The sequence below is a fragment of the Platalea leucorodia genome, assembly GCF_965183815.1.
Source record: "Platalea leucorodia genome assembly, chromosome: Z".
Taxonomy (NCBI): Eukaryota; Metazoa; Chordata; class Aves; order Pelecaniformes; family Threskiornithidae; genus Platalea; species Platalea leucorodia.
The window spans coordinates 80,328,830-80,348,402 of NC_138858.1; the positions used below are offsets into that span (position 1 = coordinate 80,328,830).

The following is a 19,573-nucleotide window of genomic DNA, read 5'->3' on the forward strand; positions in this document are numbered from 1 at the left end:
TTTGTTTTGTTTGTTCTGGCATAAGCACTAATTGGAGTAATGGAATGACATAGCTTGTGCCAAATGATACAAAGGAGATCAGATCCTATGTGCACATTCTTGTGTCCACGTGTCTGTAGTTACGTGTATGACTGTGCCAAGAGGAGGCACCTTAGCTGTACATACTGCTGCCAGTTGCATTCAGCACTTAAGCTGAATAATGTGACTTGGAGATGTACCATGCAAAATAACGAAGGCATACACACCCAGTGGGATCCCATTGATCCCTGAAGTGGAAAAGCATGTAGAAACATACGTTATGCTTTAAACAGATAGAGTATTTCCTCGGTTGTTACCGTCTTGCACACAGATTGATGTGGGTATATAGTTCCACATTCAAGGCTATCAGCTGTACTGTTCAGGGACTATTTGCCTAATTCTGAACAGAGGAATAATAATGTGGCATTACACCATTATGTTTCCTGAGACAGAAATTCTGGAGTAGGCAGCTGAGTTAGTATGCAGTTTGGTAAAGATCAGAATTAAGTGAGGTTTGTAAGGGAAATTATTACTTTCTTTTTTCCATTGTAAGAGGGCAGGCAGGCAGAGATTTCCTTGGTATGATGAATGTTATGAGAAAGGCAAGCAGTACCTTATGGTGATGTCAGGATGGATTCTACATTATGTGGATAGCCGGGTAATGCACTTCTGTGCTGTGCTGTACTAAATGCTTCAAATTACATCAATGGTTACAAGCTAATCTTTGGAAAGGTGTATATTTCTTTCTGGCTTTGTACATAAGTATCCATGTCTAAAGCAAAACCAGAAAATGTGTGTCTTTTTCTAGTTGATATTCAGTATGATGCCATAAACATTGCTATTAGTAATAGTTACAGTAATTTTGCACTCCAGTAATTTTCTGGAAAAACTTTGTGGAACTTTTTCCTTATGAATCCAGATCTGAAAGAAAAAAAATTGTGATGGTGATATCCCGATCAATAATCAGGATGCAAACAATTTCATCCTTTTGAATCTGCAGCTTATCTCAGCGGGATTACTCTTCACAGGAGAAAATTGGCACAACTGGGTCACAAGTATCATGGAGACTGTTTCTAAGCAGTTGGAAGCAGACCTTAATTTTACCTGTACTTCTTCAGGTCATGGGTTCCCACATGGAATTTCAAGATTGAATTTGAGGGCATCTAGCCTCCTGTCCGAGATACAGGATATCATCAAATCAGTGAAATAATTGTTTCAGGCATGCTTATCAGTCCTGCATGCACTGTGACCCTCACCAGTCCCCCCTTTCTGTCAGGGATCTAAGATGCTTAGTTCCAAGAAAGAAAAGAGTTGATGTGGTGTAGGATTTGTTATCCTCCCCTGATCCTTTATGGAGGACAGCCAAGTTTTTTTACTTGTCGTTTTTGTTTGACGAATGGCTCTAGCCAGGAGCTGAGGAAGTGAGTATTAGTTCCCTCTTAGGAACACATTTAAATGAGATTTCCAGACCAATTTATGCAGATTCATGGAGGTTTGAGAAGCACTGAGACCTGTACACTGAACTTCCTTGGACTTCTGCATTGCAATTAAAAAACTCCAGGTGGAAGTACTCATTGGCTTACTCTACAGCTGACACTGTTCTCCATCAAAAAAGGATGTGTGACAAATAACCACTGGTGTAGACCAACCATCTTTCCTTCCTGGTGGCTGGAGGGTTGTCAGGAGTTGCTCAGATGTCATTACCAAACCTAGAGGTGGCCAGCATTAATATGACCGAGCCACTGGGCTGGCTGGGAGGCTCGGTGTGTGTGATGTGTGGGGTCAGCGGGGGCTGATGACGATGCCCTAGCGGAGAGGCAAACTTGCTTTCTGTTCCAGGTGGCATTTTTAACATTCATTCACCAGGCTGCTCTTATGAGACATTTGTGTATGTTTTCTCCTGCCAGAGGATATTTTACTGGGAAATCAGTAGTGAAATGAAAATAGAGATTAAAACTAATTTGTTTGGAATCTGCCTTCTAATTCAATAACCCTGACTGTTATTCCTTTCTTCTGAGTATTCACCTACTCTGTAGTGCACTTGAATGACTTCTATTTTTGTTCCTGAATTAGGAGCCCTTTGAATTTAACAAAATTGTTGCTTAGCAATTTTAGATAACTGGCTAAACATTCATGTTCAAATTGAGTTGAATCTCCCCTTGCAGTTTTCTTAGGGCAATAACTTTGAATTAAAACAATGACATAAAAATGAAGGTTAGTTTTGTCTCAAGTGATCCCTGTTCTTGGGAGTTAAGAGCCAGGGGAAAATGATGTTTTCTTTTCACTTTAGGTGAAATTTAGCATCCCCTTTTTTTAAGGTGTTCCTCTCTCTTGAATTAATTTCTTATGCTAGTTTATTAGAGGAGCTGACTACTCAGGACAAAAGTATTATTTGCACTGGACATTTCCTGAGTTACAACTCTGTGAACCATGTGTTTCCTGACTCATTGCACTACATCCTGAGCAGCTGCAGGGAAAACTGTTTCATAGATGTGTACAACCAAATTGGCACTAGGAGAAAAATTCCTTCTGCATCTAAGAAGGGAGACTAGTACAGTCCTTATTCCTGCCCCCGACAAAACGAGTCACCACAATCCTACTGTGATTGATTTGATAGGATGTGTTGAATATGTATTTTCCAGTGGCTTAGCTGGGCATCTCTGGCAAGCTCTTAGGTGGTATCTCCCTCTGCTCTTCTAAGCTGAGGAGGAGAAAAGCTGGAATGAAGCCATGACCACTGCATGCAGGACACAAGCCCAATATGTTGATGTTGCAAGTAGGGAGTTTGACCAAAAGGTCTGGGTTCATAATGAGGGCAGGTTTGTTTAGATTTGCTATTATCTTCCTCACATTTGGAGCACCCAGTGGTATGTGTGGGGTGGGGAGAGAAGTTTTGGGAGGATTTTTTTGTGGTTTTTTTTTTTCCTTTTTCTTTCCCTAAGCCTAAGTGTTGCTTGCATAATTAATATTTGTGTATGCTAGTATTGAGTTGCTTGATTTGTGGCCCAATCATAAATGGTCTGGAAGCTGCTTATGGGATGGACGTTTCGTTCAGAGATTTTTTGTTGACTGGTATGCATCCTGCCAATTTTTGTTTTACATGACAGTCAACTAGCCGTTCACAGATGGTCTGAAAAATGATACATTTGGCTTTTTGCAATTATCTCCTCCTTTCCATTTAACCTTTACTCCTATTGTCATAAAAAAATCTGAATACTTTTGCAAACTACTTCCTTTGGCTTATGTAAAAAGCCCAGACCAACTAAAGGAAAAAATTCCAAAAGCATTTTTTGTGGGTTTCTGTTTCTAGCTGTACATTATCATAGATTTTATTTTAACCTTTCCTTTGTGGCAGGGCACACTGAGCATTTTAAAGGTCTGAAAGCTTACTTTGAATAGTTCTTGAAAAGGCTGTGCAAAAAAGATCTGCTATGCTCACATTGCTGATAGAGCAGGTTGAGAGGATAGACAATTTGTAATTAAAGAAATAAAGAGCTAGAGAACACCTGAAATGCAGAAATACATCAGCAGGTAAAAATTGCTTATATGTTCCCTGAAGACTAAAAGACATAACAGGAATACAGGCAAATGCACTTGGATGACGTACAATTTCAAAGAAACATCAGCTGCAGTGTTGCCATTCTTGTCATTATTCATGGAAGATAATTCAAACATTATTGCAGTAAAAAAAAAAAGTGTCTGAGATGTACTAAAACAGTCACAAATATAATCCTTAAGGTAGGCTGTTCAAAAAGGCTTTTCTTTGTCAATTGTTCCCTATAGTTCTTTTATATAAATAAGTCATAGGAAAAAATTCTGCTGTCACATTGCACATTCGTCATGATATTCTGCAATCTGTAAACACAATTGGCAACAACTTGAAATTCAGGATCTATTCTTTTCTAGAGATATAGCTATAAATAAAGGCACAAGATTTGGATGGTTTCACCTAAGACTTCACTAGAAAAACTGGACTAGGAGTTTACACATGCATGCACACACATACACTTCTTGTGTGCAAACAAATATGATTTTGAAGATATATGCAGGTACACCAAAATTTAGCATTAGGTTTTGGTGATGACATTAAGTCCTTGTTGGTTCTCTTTGCTGTTGCTGAAAGAAGAAAAGAATAGGATATTGCCCAGTGGTAATGGAGTTACTGCTAGTTACATTTGTGGAAGATGCATCCTACAAAGTGCAGTAGTCTAAAGCTACAGGTACTCATTCTGTGTGTGGTTACAGCATACGTAAGTGCTAATGTACACACGTGTTGGGTTTTTTCTCTCTATAGTAGAGGAGTTGTCCTGGTTTCGGCTGGGATAAAGTTAATTTTCTTCGTAGTAGCTGGTATAGTGCTGTGTTTTGGATTTAGTATGAGAATAATGTTGAGAACACACTGGTGTTTTAGTTGTTGCTAAGCAGTGCTTACACCAGTGAAGGACTTTTCAGCTTCCCCTGCCCTGCCAGTGAGAAGCTGGGAGGGGGCACAGCCAGGACAGCTGACCCAAACTGGTCAAAGGGCTATTGCATACCATATGACATCATGCTTAGTATGTAAACTGGGGGGAGTTGGCTGGGGGGGTGGTGACCGCTGCTCAGGAACTGACTGCGCATTGGTCAGCAGATGGTGAGCAATTGCATTGTGCATCAGTTATTTTGTATAATCTATTGTTGTTGTTGTTGTTGTTATTATCAATAATATTATTATTATTTTCCCTTCCTTTTCTGTCCTATTAAACTATCTTTATCTCAACCCATGAATTTTAATATTTTTTTCCTGATTCTCTCCCCCATCCCACTGGGGGTGGGAGGGAGCGAGCAAACAGCTGTGTGGTGTTTACCTGCCTGCCGGATTAAACAACAACAATCCTTTTGACACCCAGCGTGGGGCACGAAGGGTTGAGATAACAACAGATCTGACCAGAGTGTGGCAAGGCAAATTTGTTATAAGCATTCATTATATTAATTTAATAGTCACTGGTCACAATGTTAATTTATTTGCTCTCAGAGTTGTGTTACATAATACCTTACTTGCAGTATGTGTTCCCTGTTGTGCTGTTTATCACTGCTGGCAGCTGGATCAAGGTTATAATTTTGCTGCACTGTGTTAACACTGGCTTATGATATGATAAAATTATTGGTCGTGTGACTAATCTGGAATTTTTACTTGGCATTGCTGTCATTGCTGTACCTCAGGAGAAACCTCTGAGAAACTATTAATAATTACACTCATTACCTTTTCTCCTCGGAGAACCAATCTATGGGGGAGATGGGTAGGGGACACTTTCGCCTGCTCCTTCACCTTCCCTTTCTCCTACAGGCTAGTTACAACAACTCTTGAGAATTTTGAATATCCCTGGGATGTTCAAATCAGCATGGTCCTATTGCTATGTCTCCTGAATGTGGTTCAGGTCTTGCTTAGGGTTAAACAATTATTTAAAAGAATACCATCCAGAGATCTACCCCCATGACAGGCACTGCGGCTACTCAAACTCCTGTGACAGGCACTGCAGCTACTCCAAGCCCTGCAACACGCACTGCAGCTAATCAAACCCAAGCGACAGGCACTGCGGCTGAACCAGAGAACCAGCCCGGGCCGGTGTCTGTCACCCCTATACACAAGAAGAAATACACAAGAAAATCAACTCAATTAGTAAGGGATGAAGATGAACCAGGCCCATCATGGGAACAGAAGGAGGAAGAGGCAGAACCCAAAAATGAGATGGTAACCACCAGATCCCTATCCCTGAGTGAGCTGTGAGATGTGCGAAAAGATTTCAGTCGTCATCCAGGCGAGCACATTGTCACCTGGCCGCTTCGATGCTGGGATAACGGGGCTGGTAGCCTGGAATTAGAGGGTGGGGAAGCCAAGCAGCTGGGATCCCTTTCTAGGGAAGGGGGCATTGACAAAGCAATTGGAAAAGGAGCAAAAGCCCTCAGCCTCTGGAGGCAACTCCTGTCAGGTGTGAAGGAAAGGTATCCCTTCAAGGAAGATGTTATATGTCACCCAGGCAAGTGGACCACCATGGAGAGAGGTATCCAGTACCTGAGGGAATTAGCCGTGCTGGAGGTGATTTATGATGACCTGAACAATGAGCAGTTATCCAAAGATCCAGATGAAGTCCCATGCACACGACCCATGTGGCAGAAGCTTGTACGGAGCGCACCATCATCGCATGCAAACTCATTGGCAGTAATGGCCTGGAAAGATGGAGAGGAACAGACGGTGGATGAATTGGCTGGCCAACTCCGACAATACAAATAAAGTCTGTCTTCCTCCCTACGGGCCTGCATCTCGGCTGTGGAAAAACTGTCCCAGGAGGTCCAGGAACTCAAAGAGGATATGTCCTACTCCTCACCTGTACAGACCAGTATCTCAGCCACTAGGAGTAAGCATCCTTCTGCTCAAGAGAGAGGATATAGTGGACACACACCACGGGGCACCCTGTGGTTTTATGTGCGTGACCACAGAGAGGACATGAGAAAATGGGATGAAAAATCTGCCTCGACCCTAGAGGCATGGGTATGTGAGTTGCAAGGAAAAACAATCACAAAAGGGATTCTTCCAGGAAAATTGCTGCTCCAGTTTCCAGTGAGCAGTTCCCCAGACAGGGTGAAAGGGCTGATCTTACTTCAGATCTTAATAAAGGGACTTCTGATTTGCATTTACAAGAAGTGAGTAACAAATGCCATGACCAGGACTAGAGGGGCCCTGCCTCCAGCCAGGTGGAGGAAAGGGACAACCAGGTGTACTGGACTGTGTGGATTCGATAGCCTCGCACATCAGCCCCACAGGAGTATGAGGCTCTAGTGGACACCGGTGCACAGTGTACCCTAATGCCATCAAGCTATGAAGGGGCAGAACCCATCTGTATTTCTGGAGTGACAGGGGGATCCCAACAGCTGACTGTATTGGAGGCCAAAGTGAGCTTAACCGGGAATGAGTGGCAGAAGCACCCCATTGTGACTGGCCCAGAAGCCCTGTGCATCCTTGGCGTAGACTACCTCAGGAGAGGGTATTTCAAGTACCCAAAAGGGTACTGGTGGGCTTTTGGTATAGCTGCCTTGGAGATGGAGGAAATTAAACAGCTGTCTGCCCTGCCCGGTCTCTCAAAGGACCCTTCTATTGTGGGGTTGCTGAGGGTCAAAGAACAACAGGTGCCAATCACCACCACAGTGGCGCACTGGTGGCAATATTGCACCAGCCAAGACTCCCTGATTCCCATCCATAAGCTGATTCGTCGACTGGAGAGCCAAGGAGTGATCAGCAAGATTTGCTCACCCTTTAACAGTCCCATACGGCCAGTGAGAAAGTCTAATGGAGAGTGGAGACAAACAGTAGACTATTGGGGCCTGAACGAAGTCACACTGCTGCCGAGTGCTGCCGTGCCGGACATGCTAGGACTTCAATACGAACTGGAGTCAAAGGCAGCCAAGTGGTATGCCACAATTGATATCGCTAATGCTTTTTTCTCAATCCCTTTGGCAGGAGAGTGAGGGCCACAGTTTCATTTCATTTGGAGGGGCGTTCAGTACACCTGGAATCGATTGCCCCAGGGGTGCAAACACATTTGCCATGACTGATCCAGACTGCATTGAACTGGGTGGGGCTCTGGAACACCTGCAATACATTGATGACATCATTGTGTGGGCAATACAGGAGAAGAAGCTTTTGAGAAAGGGGAGAAAATAGTCCAAATCCTTCTGGAGGCCGGTTTTGCCATAAAACAAAAAGAGGTCAAGGGACCTGCACAGGAGGAGTGTTTTAGGAATAAAATGGCAAGATGGATGTCATCAGATCCCAAGGGATGTGATCAACAAAATAACAGCTATGTTGCCACCAACTAGCAAAAAATGAAACACAAGCTTTCTTAGGCGTTGTGGGTTTTAGGAGAATGCATATTCCAAATTACAGTCTGATCGTGAGCCCTCTCTATCAAGTGACCAGGAAGAAGAATGATTTCAGATGGGGCCCTGAGCAATGACAAGCCTTTGAGCAAATTAAAGAGGAGATAGTTCATGCAGTAGCCCTTGGGCCAGTCTGGGCAGGACAAAAGGTAAAAAATGTGCTGTATACCACGGCCAGGGAGAATGGCCCTACCTGGAGCCTCTGGCAGAAAGCACCAGGAGAGGCTCGACGTCAGCCCTTAGGGTTTTGGAGTCAGGGATACAGAGGATCCAAGGCCCGCTGTACTCCATCTGAGAAAGAGATATTGGCAGCATGTGAAGGGGTTTGAGCTGCTTCGGAAGTGGTTGGTACTGAAACACAGCTCCTCCTGGCACCTCAACTGCTGATGCTGAGCTGGATGCTTAAAGAAAGGGTCTTCTCTACACATCATGCAACTGATGCTACCTGGCGTAAGTGGGTCGCACTGATAACACAATGGACTTGAATAGGTAACCCCAGTTGCCCAGGAATCTTGGAAGTGATCGTGAACTGGCCAGAAGGCAAAGATTTTGGAATCTTGCCAGAGGAGGAGGTGATGCATGCTGAAGAGGCCCCACAATATAATAAACTTACCAGTAAATGAGAAGCAATATGCCCTGTTCACTGATGGGTCCTGTCATCTTGTGCGAAAGCATCAGAGGTGGAAGGCTGCTGTATGGAGTCCTGTACAACAAGTCACAGAAACTGCTGAAGGAGAAGGGGAATTGAGTCAGTTTGCAGAGGTGAAAGCCATCCAGCTGGCTTTAGATATTGCTGAACGAGAAAAAGGGCCAGAGCTCTATCTCTGTACTGACTCAAGGATGGTGGCAAATGCCCTGTAGGGTGGTTGCAGCAATGGAAGCAGAGCAACTGACAGCACAGAGGTAAACCCATCTGAGTTGCTGCATTGTGGCAAGATATTGCTGCCCGGGTAGAGAACCTGGTTGTAAAAGTACGTCATGTAGATGCTCATGTACCCAAGAGTCGGGCCACTGAAGAATATCAAAACAATCAGCAGGTGGATCAGGCTGCTAAGATTGAAGTGGCTCAAGTGGATCTGGACTGACAACATAATTATTTATAGCCCATGACACCTCAGGCCATCAAGGAAGAGATGCAACATATAGATGGGCTCGTGATTGCGGGGTAGACTTGACCATGGACACTATTGCACAGGTTATCCATGAATGCGCTGCAATTAAGCAAGCCAAGCGGCTAAAGCCTCTCTGGTATGGAGGACGATGGCTGAAATATAAATACGGGGAGGCCTGGCAGATGGATTGTATCACAGTCCCACAAACCCGCCAAGGCAAGCACAATGTGCTTACAATGGTGGAACCAACCACCGGCTGGCTCTAACCATATCTCTTGCTCCACGCCACTGCCCGGAACACTATCCTGGGCCTTGAAAAGCAAGTCCTATGGCGACATGGCACCCCAGAAAGGATTGAGTCAGATAACGGGACTCATTTCCAACACAACCTCATAGACACCTGGGCCAAAGAGCATGGCACTGAGTGGGTATATCACATCCCCAGTCATACACCGGCCTCTGGGAAAATCGAATAATACAATGGTCTGTTAAAGACTACACTGAGAGCAATGGGTGCTGGGACGTTCAAACGTTAGGATACATATTTAGCAAAAGCCAGCTGGTTCATCAACATTAGGGGATCTGCCAATCTAGCTGGCACTGCCCAGTCAAAACTTTTATGTACTGTAGAGGACGATAAAGTCCCTGTAGTGCACACAAAAAATATGCTCGGGAAGACAGTCTGGGTTACTCCCGCCTTGGGCAAAGGAAAACCTATTCATGGGATTGCTTTTGCTCAAGGACCTGGGTGCACTTGGTGGGTGATGTGAAAGGATGGGGAAGCCTGATGTGTACCTCAAGGGGATTTGATTTTGGGTGAAAAGCCAAGGAACCCAAAAGTATGATGTTAATTGCTATATAAGACTGTATGTCATCACTTCTATGGTGGCTATATGCCACATCAATGATATTACAGTAAGAATCACCTAGATTCATGAAGAACGAACTTTGATGAAACCGAGCAAAGTGCAGCGATGATAGAATCGGACAAGCACAATGATAATGGAACCAGAACTGGCTTCAGCATGCAACGATCCAACACCACACACCATCTCTTCTGCCCTGAAGGACTGTTATGAGCGATGGAGCCCAAAGTCATGGACTAAATGAACTCAATGAACATTTTACAGAGATGGCCCATAGACTAAGAGAATGATATCTGTGTGTATATATCAAAAGACAGGAAAGGTGGTGGTGATTAATTGGGATGTATTGGAAAGTGTGGGACCTGGGCATGATGTGGATGGTATAGAATAAGGGGTAGATACTGTCCTGGTTTCGGCTGGGATAGAGTTAATTTTCTTCCTAGTAGCTGGTATAGTTCTCCTTGTCATTCCACTGGGGGCGGGGGATAGGAGTGAACAATGCTATTTTCTCTGAACACATGTATTTATTATAATATGCCAAAAATAAAAATGCAGTCCTATATTTCTTCTGAATTTTAGTTAAAAAAAAAAAATGCAGACTCTTTGGTGTTTTTTACTTCCAAGATGAGTTATGGATTTTTAATAACAAGTTATGGAACTTGTAACTGCAACTATATTTTCAGTGTTTAGCAATTTTTAAAGATTTTCTTCCAAGTGTGAGAATCTGATATGGCCTCCTGAGAGAATATCTATATTAAAAAACCAGAAATCCCAAGAGTGTGTGCCAGTTATGTCTATAGCAGTAACCCTGGTTTTAGGGATTTTTAAAGGACAAATTTTCAAATTTGAACAGTTCTTTGAGTCTAAAGGAATATTTTAATTTTTTGTGGTACTCATGTTTTAACCATATAATCTCATAGATTACTATAATACTCAGAACAACCTTCATGTTATTATTAAGAGTTAGAGTAGTGTCTTGATCTTAAGCATATACTTTAGACACTTCTCTTTTTTCCCCATCCATTAAACTAAAATTATTTCACTGAACTGATGTATTTTTAGACTTCTGGATTTAGTTCAAGTTCACAGCATAATCATGACATAACTGCTTTATTTCATTGTTGTGTTCTTTAAATTACTCTGATTAGAAAAAGCCTTCCTAAAGCAAGAGTAATTTAAAAATAGTTTACCAACCTTTCCCTTAAATATTTTGCAGAAATCAAACACAGTCACTGTAGCTCTATCTGTGTTACACTATTGTACATCAGCTGGTGCATGTGAATCCATAGGATTTACCTTACTAAGACTATAATCCCTTGACTTGATTTGATAGTTAGATTGTATTTGTGGCAGAGGCTTTAGGCAGAAGAATCAAATACATACTTGGAATTATTTGTGATGTCGGTGGTTACAACAGGGATTTTCAGTGGCATATTTCTTAGAACAAAATGATTTATGTCCTAAGGACCAGTGAAAGTGAAATTAAAAGGCTGAAATGTATTGGACACTTGATTTCTTCTGCTTTTTAAGAGTCACTTCTTCTGATGCTGTATGAGTTTATAACCCTTTGTGAAACAAACTCAAACCCTGGCATAGTGAACAATTAAATATGCGTCTTTCTTAAACTGAGGTAGACCAAACATTGTGGCTAGAGTTGATAGCTCCTACTTTCAAGCCTCAGACTGCTCATATGACCTGCTCCATTATAAAACTGAAAATGCACATTTGATAATTACTAAAAAAAAGGAAGAACTGTATTATTGATCAAATATGCTATTCTGTATGCAGTGAGTGGGAGTTCATCATCTTTATGCTTCTTTTCATTTCAGTTAATATGGTCGTCTTTTCCAGCTCTACCATTCTCCAGCTGGTTAGTGTATGGCAACCTGATATCATAATTAAAGAAATGAAAAGGAGAGCAGAATCACTGGCAGTTTAGATTTCTTATCAGTATTAGGCTACTTGCTCTCTGACACATTTCTGTGAAAATGTGTGAAACCCAATTACTTGCTTGAGAATATATGACCAATAAAGATGGGTATCTTTAAACAGTCATCCAAACTTTTTTAGGTATGTCAAGGAAAACTTGCTATAATTAGTTCTTTTGTGTTGCATTTATGCTGGGAAAGCTTTTCTTTTGTGCTGCATATATTGGGGAGGCTTTTTCAGTTTTAACCTGTGGATGAAAACTGCTCTGCTCCAAGCCTGGGGTTTGTATTTATTATTTATCCAGGTCAGAAAATAACAGTGATGTTTGCCAAGCCTAAGCTTTCAGGATTTGAGCCAGGCTGAATCGTGAAACTGGCCTACAACTCATGAGTGTATTTATTGGAAGAAAGAAAAAGCACAATGCAGAGAACTACATTTGACTGGGGTTTTTTTTGATTATTTGTCATTTGTTTTGTGAACCATAAATGTTCCCCTCCACCTCCCTGGGACTCTGTGGGGTTTGCTGTGACCTCCTCAAAGGCTGGAGAGCAATTTTCTCCTATATTAGGTGCTAATGTGGCTTCAGTGCATGATTCCAGCGTATTTCAGTGAAACTGACACATAAAATCTTTTTCTGAAGTTAAGCTTTTTGCTAAGAAAGACATCAGAAGCATGTTGCAGTCATTATTCATAACTTAAAAAAACTTATCCCTAAACCTTGTGAACGGAAATGATTTTTTGTATAGATAAACCCTTTAAAATAGATGTATCATCAAAACTTTTGACAAATTAATTACTGTGGTCAGGAATCGTGTGCTGCTGTATTAATGCAGAAAAACAAAATGCAGGAAAACAAAATGCAGAGAATACAGTTACTATAACTAGATTGAGAGTTTTTGACATGTTAAATAGAAAAGCAAATGGGTATAATTTAATCTCTTTAACATATACAGTGCAGAATTTAACATAATACAAATGTTCTTCTCAGGTGAGGTGTATTTTAAAGATGAAATAATGTAAATTGCTGATAGAGTCAGGTTTGTTCAGTAGAACAAGAAAAAGCAGGGCAGGATTTTGCTATAGGGACTTCTTAGTAGCTTTTAAGGAGAGGGTCTGTTCTCTGACTCACACTGACATGTGATGAGATCTTTGGATCTGATCCTGAGTGGAGCAATTCCAGAGGTGGAAACACTGACACATCCTACCTGCAGGCATTGATTACCTGCGGTTTTTTTCTTTATGAATGGGATAGATAATGACATCTACCACTGAAAAGTGCTTCAGACTTTCACATAAGAAGAATGTACAAGGTATTGTCATAATTTAATCTGTTTTTGTCTGCAGGTGTAGAGATTCATGTCTACTCAGCACCTTTTTTTTAATCTTTGATGATAGTGGAAGCTATAAAGGTACTAGTTTTGATTATACTACACATAAGAAAAACACTTGAAGGTGAAACTGTATTTTGCATAACATAATCTGAAGACAAGTACATGAACAGAGTGACTAAATTATATTCAAAGAAGTAATTCACTGAGACTAGCAATGCTGGCAGGTTAACATTGTGTTTGACAGCCTGTGGTAAAAGTTCTGCATCATCGCTATGTGAAGAAACTATTTGTGGAAGCAGTATATATTAATCCCAACAGATACTTGGGAAAAAAGTTACTTGAAAGTAGCACTCCCTGAAGCAGTTGTGAACTAAGATGATTAATGATTAGAAATACTGCTGATATTTCTAATGTAGAAAGATTGCTTCCTTCAGGAGAGAAACAGATATATACCATGGAGTGAGTGTTTCAGGTTATTTCACCATTGGGTCTGGATGTGGGCAGTTCCACCCAGAATCCTAATTAAAATGTTGCAAAGGTTGGCATTCTGCTAGATGGGACCCTTCACCTTTCTCCTCACCTGGAACCACAGTGAAAATTAACTTAGAAGAAATCATGCCTACTTTCCCACTGATTTAAGTGTAATGTGTAGTTAGCCCCTAAACTGCTCAATGCCAAGGGTAACACACTACAGGAAAGACCGCTTCAAAATTTCCCCTTTTGAAGATTCTTTCCACAAGAATTTGCTTCTGGATACCAAGCTAGATGAAATTTTATCTGATCAGATATGTCTATTTTATTAATTTTTCAACCCACCTACATTTATAGCCTACATGGCTAAAAGTGCCTCCAAGTCCAAGTCATGGACAGGAATGTTATTATGCTAGGGACTGTATAATCAGAGTTAAAAACTGTTCCTAGCCCCAAAATAGGTAGGAAAAGTATATGGGGAATAATAGAGCAGATGCAGCAATGCTAAAAGGTTAACTGGAAAATGCTTGGTAGGATGTTTTCTGAGATATGCCTTAGAGGTGTGATCTGTTGTTGCAGATCAACATCTGACCTGAAGACTCGGTTCCCAGTTCTACTGTGTGGGTCAGCACCCTTTCTTTTAGCTGCCTACTGGGGTTAAACCACGACAAAATTTCATATTACATGCTTTGCATAGTCACAGTGTAGGTCCAGTTTCACACTTACACATGGACAGGTGGAGCAGGTGATGTGTGGTCCACCAAGGTTCTGGCTGTCACCTGTTTTTTTGCAGTAGGCGAGATAGCTTAGAGTTCCTGCTAGACTAGCACCATTGTTACCTGTTGCAAAACTAGACAGGATTGAAGGATTTAGGTTACCTTTTGCAGTGTAGACAGAAGCAGACACATGGGTTATCTGTAAGTGGCAACATGAACATGCAGAACCAGATAAGCTTGTATACTGGATTGTTTAAAATATGCATAAACAAGTAGGCTATGCATATGGAATAGTTGCAGTTGTCATGGTGGCTCAGGGTTTTGTTTGGAGTTATATTAAGAGGGGATTAGGTGGGCAGAAAGAGAGAGGAGGAAGTAAAGAGCAGCAGTAAAGCTGATGTATTAGAAGTAATTTGCACTGTGAAAGGTGCAGGAAACGCTGATGGTACTGTCAAAGTTCACTGATGCCTGCTGAGATAGCTTCTGTATTGGCTTCATCACATCTTAGTCTGGTTATCTCCCCTTTGCAGTTTCTGTCCCAAAGTCCATGTGGCTTTGAAAGTCAAGAGGAGCAAAACCAACACTAGCCAAGGACTTGGTTTTACTTGTTTCTGCTTCTGTATTAATGCAGCTGTGGCAATAAGCTTTCATTGGGGTTTTTTTAGGGTTTTGTTTAGACCTCTTCTGTCAAAGTTAGAAGACCAGAAATTAACAATGCTTACTGATCTTACTTGTTTGCAGCTGACATTTTTTCTGTTTTTTCTGAGTTTTGTAAGATCCTGGAATTAATACCACTCTTCAGTGCAATTTGAATGTTCTTGAGTACCTTTTCTCTTGCATGTTCTCACCTTTTGGTTAATGAAAAGATCTGTTCAGTGGCTGTAAGAACTACTGAGATTTCTTTTGCTTTCACCTTCAATATTCAGTAACTTTTCATTAGGTTAATAATATGACATAATTTTCTTCGTATCAGGAATGATACAGTCCAGCACTTCAAATGTTGGGGGTTTTAGCTGTTGCTAAAAACTGGATGGGAGCTGACACATTAGTTTTTAATAGATTTGCTGGTATCTATGTATAAGTTTACACTTATATAGTCTTCTGATATGTAGGTGAATAGATAAAAAAATGGTGGCTATTGTCTATAATCTTAATGAAAAAATTATGTCTATAAATCCACTTAACTTAAGCTTACCTAGTGAATAGTAATAGTTATAAATAACTTCTAATTTTGAGACTAATTAATTAATCTGTGCCTGATGGGCATTTTCATGATGTGGATGGTAACCATCTCTACCCCATGCTGTCACTCCTGGCTCCTGCTTCAGTTACAAGTCAGTTCAGGATGGAAAAGCTAAGGGACGGCAGTGTGCTACACACCATTCAACAAGTTCACACTTTGCAGCGTCTTCTGGTGAGAGACCTAGAGAAGATCATATGCTTCACTTCTGCAGATCTCTCTGCACCGGTCAATGATGACTTGCACACCTCCGTCTTCATGAGGGGCAGTTCTTTATTTCTCTTGTAGTGCAAGTCTCCAGCATTGCCCAGAACATTGTCGCCACTTTTTGAAGTGGGAGTATAATCAGTCCCTTTGTCCTGAACTGCTCCATGTTCCTGCCATGTCTATGCAGAAGCATTTGCTTTGAAATAGCACAGTAGATTGTAGAAGAGGAACAGAGGCAGAGGCTTCTTTTTCTGAACACTAGAAGTCCCAGTAGCTTTGTCCTGCTCCATCCTCAGTGGCCGCAGGAGGGTCCAAGGGCTCCATGTATCGTTCTCCAGCATAACTGGCTCTGGCTTAAGGCCTAATTCTGCCGAGCTGTTGTCAAAGCTACTGAATCTGGAGCCCACCTGAGGTCTACTGTTACTCAAAACAAGTCCTGAGAGAAAACCTTGAGGTAAAGCCAGATATCCAAATGGAAGGATGATAAGCCAGGATACATAGAACAGCGGGTATTCCACTCCATTCCATTTCCACAAGAAAATGTCATAAACATGATCTTCTTCAAAATCAATCTACAGATTTAACTCTTGGACACATGATCTTCTTCAAAATCAATCTACAGATTTAACTCTTGGACAGTGAGTGTTGCTTGAGGACTTGTGGATTTTTTTTTGTTTTTATAAAGAAAAATAAATTATAAATGTTGTGTGAAGAAAGAAGGAAACACATGCTGGCTTTGCGAGTTGTTTGGTATTTAAAAACAAGGTCAGAATGGAGTTAATAGATTTCCAGTTTTATTTTGAAAAAAATGTATTTCGCTGATTTAGTTATTTATTTGAAGTCTTGTACCTGAAGATGTACTATGAATCACCCACTTGGAGTTAAATTCACATGTGCATCTATGTTCAGTTAAGTTCTTTTCTTACAAAACTGGAGATCTCCACTTATAGGTTCGAGACATCAAGTACTGACAATGTGGATCTGAGTGAACATGTTCCTTATTCTCCACAGCAAGCTAATTACGGCTTAAAAATTGATGAAGTTCTGAGGACCATAAGAGTTTCCTGAAGTGGTCTCTGGAGGTTTTCCTTTTTCCTTTCTTTCTCTTTTTATTCTTTTTGCAGCTGAAAACTATCTCTGTAGGTTTCTTTCTGTTTTCCTTCCAGTGTAATGAAACTTCTTTTCCTTAATGCTACTTTGATAAAGACTCCACTGCTTTAATATATAATTTTCATTGTGACTTTCATTGCTGCAATTAAGTGGCTAATTGAACAGTTTATAATGTGTATGTCTAATTGCTTCTGCAAGAGGTTAACTGCGAAAGGCATAGAAAATTAACACACAAAATGTTGCCTAGGTTACCTTTTACTGAGTAAAGCCTCAGAGATTTTGTGTACTTTGCTGTTTATGGGCAGTGAAACTCCTGAAGATGTTTTAATATGAAACTTCCTTTGATAATGAATCTTAGGTGTCAACGACACTGTAATATGCCATGGTTTAAAAAACTTCATGAAACATAAGAGTAGAAAATATATTTGGGGTTTGGGGTTTAACCTGCAGTAAAAGATGTAAGACTGCAGTTAAACTTCTTTTCCTGCTTATCTTTCCAAAAATGTAGAGCAGCAATTTGGATTTTTTTGGATTGTCTTTAATAAAAATAAAGCAAAACTAATACTAGCCTCTAAGAATAGCTCCAACAGGTTCCCACAGAATAAATAGAAGTTTAATCTGCCTTTGCTATTTATAATAATACATGGGCTTTAGAACAGCTTTTATGCAAGAAAAATAGTAAAGCACTGGTCATATGGAAGAGTTCCTGTTCTTCCTTGGACTCTGCACCGAGTGAAATGGAAAGCAGTACAGTGTAAGATCAAATCAAACAGGAAGTTGGAAAAACATAAACTTCTCCAGTGTATCTTCAGAGTTATCAATTTTTTTTTTTAATTCAGGGTTTTATTGTAATAATTTTATTATTATTAAAATAATGTAATCATTATTTTGTCATACAGATTGTATTTATGATAGAACTAAAGCAGACTGAGAAGAGAAAGAAGCAATAGTGTGAATGTAGGAAGAAACTTTCTTGTTTGTTTTTAAAACCATTTCTTTATCAGTAAATATTGCTGACTAAAAAAAAAAGTTGTCTTTACAAGATGTTTGGGGAAATGCTGCAGTTGGCAAATCTTTGTTTTCAGACAGCTGGGGTTGTACATGCGTTTTCTGTATACCTTCCCACTTTCTTGTCACCCCAGTGGTAAAAAACCAAACAGCTTATTTGAACAGTCTCTGTTGACTAGTAGAGCCTGTACAATACTGCTCTTATGAAGGGACGTTTCTTGTGTTTGCCTTCTTCTCCTCTGTGTTTAAACTACTATCTTCCCCTATTTCCTTACCACTTCTGAAATTTACCTCTTTCCCCTTTCTAAATCATACTCACTTTCCTTCTGTAATCTGCCTCATTACAGGCCCTGTACATTTTTGGTCTGGTTCTGGTTTATACTGTTATTTTCTTCCATACTGGAGGGAGACCTGTGTTAATGATGCAGGCAAATATTCTTCATCATTCTAAAACTGAATGCTGACCCAAGGAGGTGTCTGTATTAGTTATGATGGGCAGGGTTGCATTCTACTGCTCTTGCAGAATTTCAGCAGTCTAAATGGTCATATTTGAAAGTCTATATAGGCATCTTTCCTTTTATTACACATAAATGTTCTATGAGCTTTCAGTTTACCCAAGTTATTCATACTGTATTTGAATTTTTGCTACCTCCATTAACTTTAAGGTGTGTTTTTTCCACACAGGATTTAACAATTCTGAACGCATGTGCGACAAAGAGTTCATAATACGCAGAGCGGCCACGAATCGTGTCCTAAATGTCTTGCGCCACTGGGTCTCCAAGCATTCTCAGGTATTCTCATCTCCATCTGTAATACGCCTTCATTCTCCCTACAAAATATTTTTAGGCAGTGGTGCTGTATAGTGTAGTGGAGGTCAAACAGCCTGAAAAGTCAGTGCTGTAAAGATAATATGGAATATTAGCTTGTACAAAGACACTGTTAAGCAAGTGAAGAATCCTTCACCTTGCCTTGCAGACCTCTCTGGAAAATATCCAGTTACAACATTATTCTTGATAACATTGTGTGTCAGTGCTTTACTGTTGTAATATGTGTTGAAATACATAATGAACAGGTTGGATTAATCTTTCAGATTGTCAGCATTCATGCTACAGGCAGCTTGGTTCAGTTACTTTGACTGAATGTGTTGAAATACTTGTGTTTGCATACAGATATTTATTTATTTATTTGTTGTGAATTGTATATGGAAAGAGGCACCAGTCCTTCATATTGGTCTTTCTACAACCATGACAGGACTGTGGTTCTGATACATAATCATAAAACTGTGTTGGCAGAGGGAGGGGGAAAAGTAAATCTGAGTAGCTAGTAGAATTTCATAGATAGACATGTTCTTTAAGCTGCCAGGTGAGACAAATGTTGGAAGGTTTTGGCATGCATGTAGAAGACTACCAGGAAAATTATTGAAAGAAGCAAAGGAGGAAAGAAGAGAGAGAGGGATTGAGAGAAAGAAGAAAAGAAGGAAAGAAAGAAGGAGGGAAGGAAAGAGAAAGAGTGAGAGCACTTTGGAAGCAAATGAAAGATTTTTGTTATGCCTTGGATAGATGGTACTTCATGGCATTTACAGGCTGCTTTGTCACTACATGCTAATCATCAAAAACACTTGATCTAAAAAGGGTTTATTGCACAGCTAACTGCA

At 40.6% G+C, this 19,573-nt stretch overlaps 1 protein-coding gene across 1 annotated transcript in view; it reads left to right on the forward strand.

The window, feature by feature from the left end:
* RASGRF2 (Ras protein specific guanine nucleotide releasing factor 2) overlaps positions 1-19,573 on the forward strand; it is a gene marked incomplete at its 5' end in the record, with an annotated part of 143,838 nt that overhangs the window by 90,896 nt on the left and 33,369 nt on the right. The window contains one exon of the mRNA XM_082335414.1: positions 18,604-18,710. Coding sequence (XP_082191540.1) covers positions 18,604-18,710 — 107 coding nt within the window. The remainder of the gene's footprint in view (positions 1-18,603; positions 18,711-19,573) is intronic.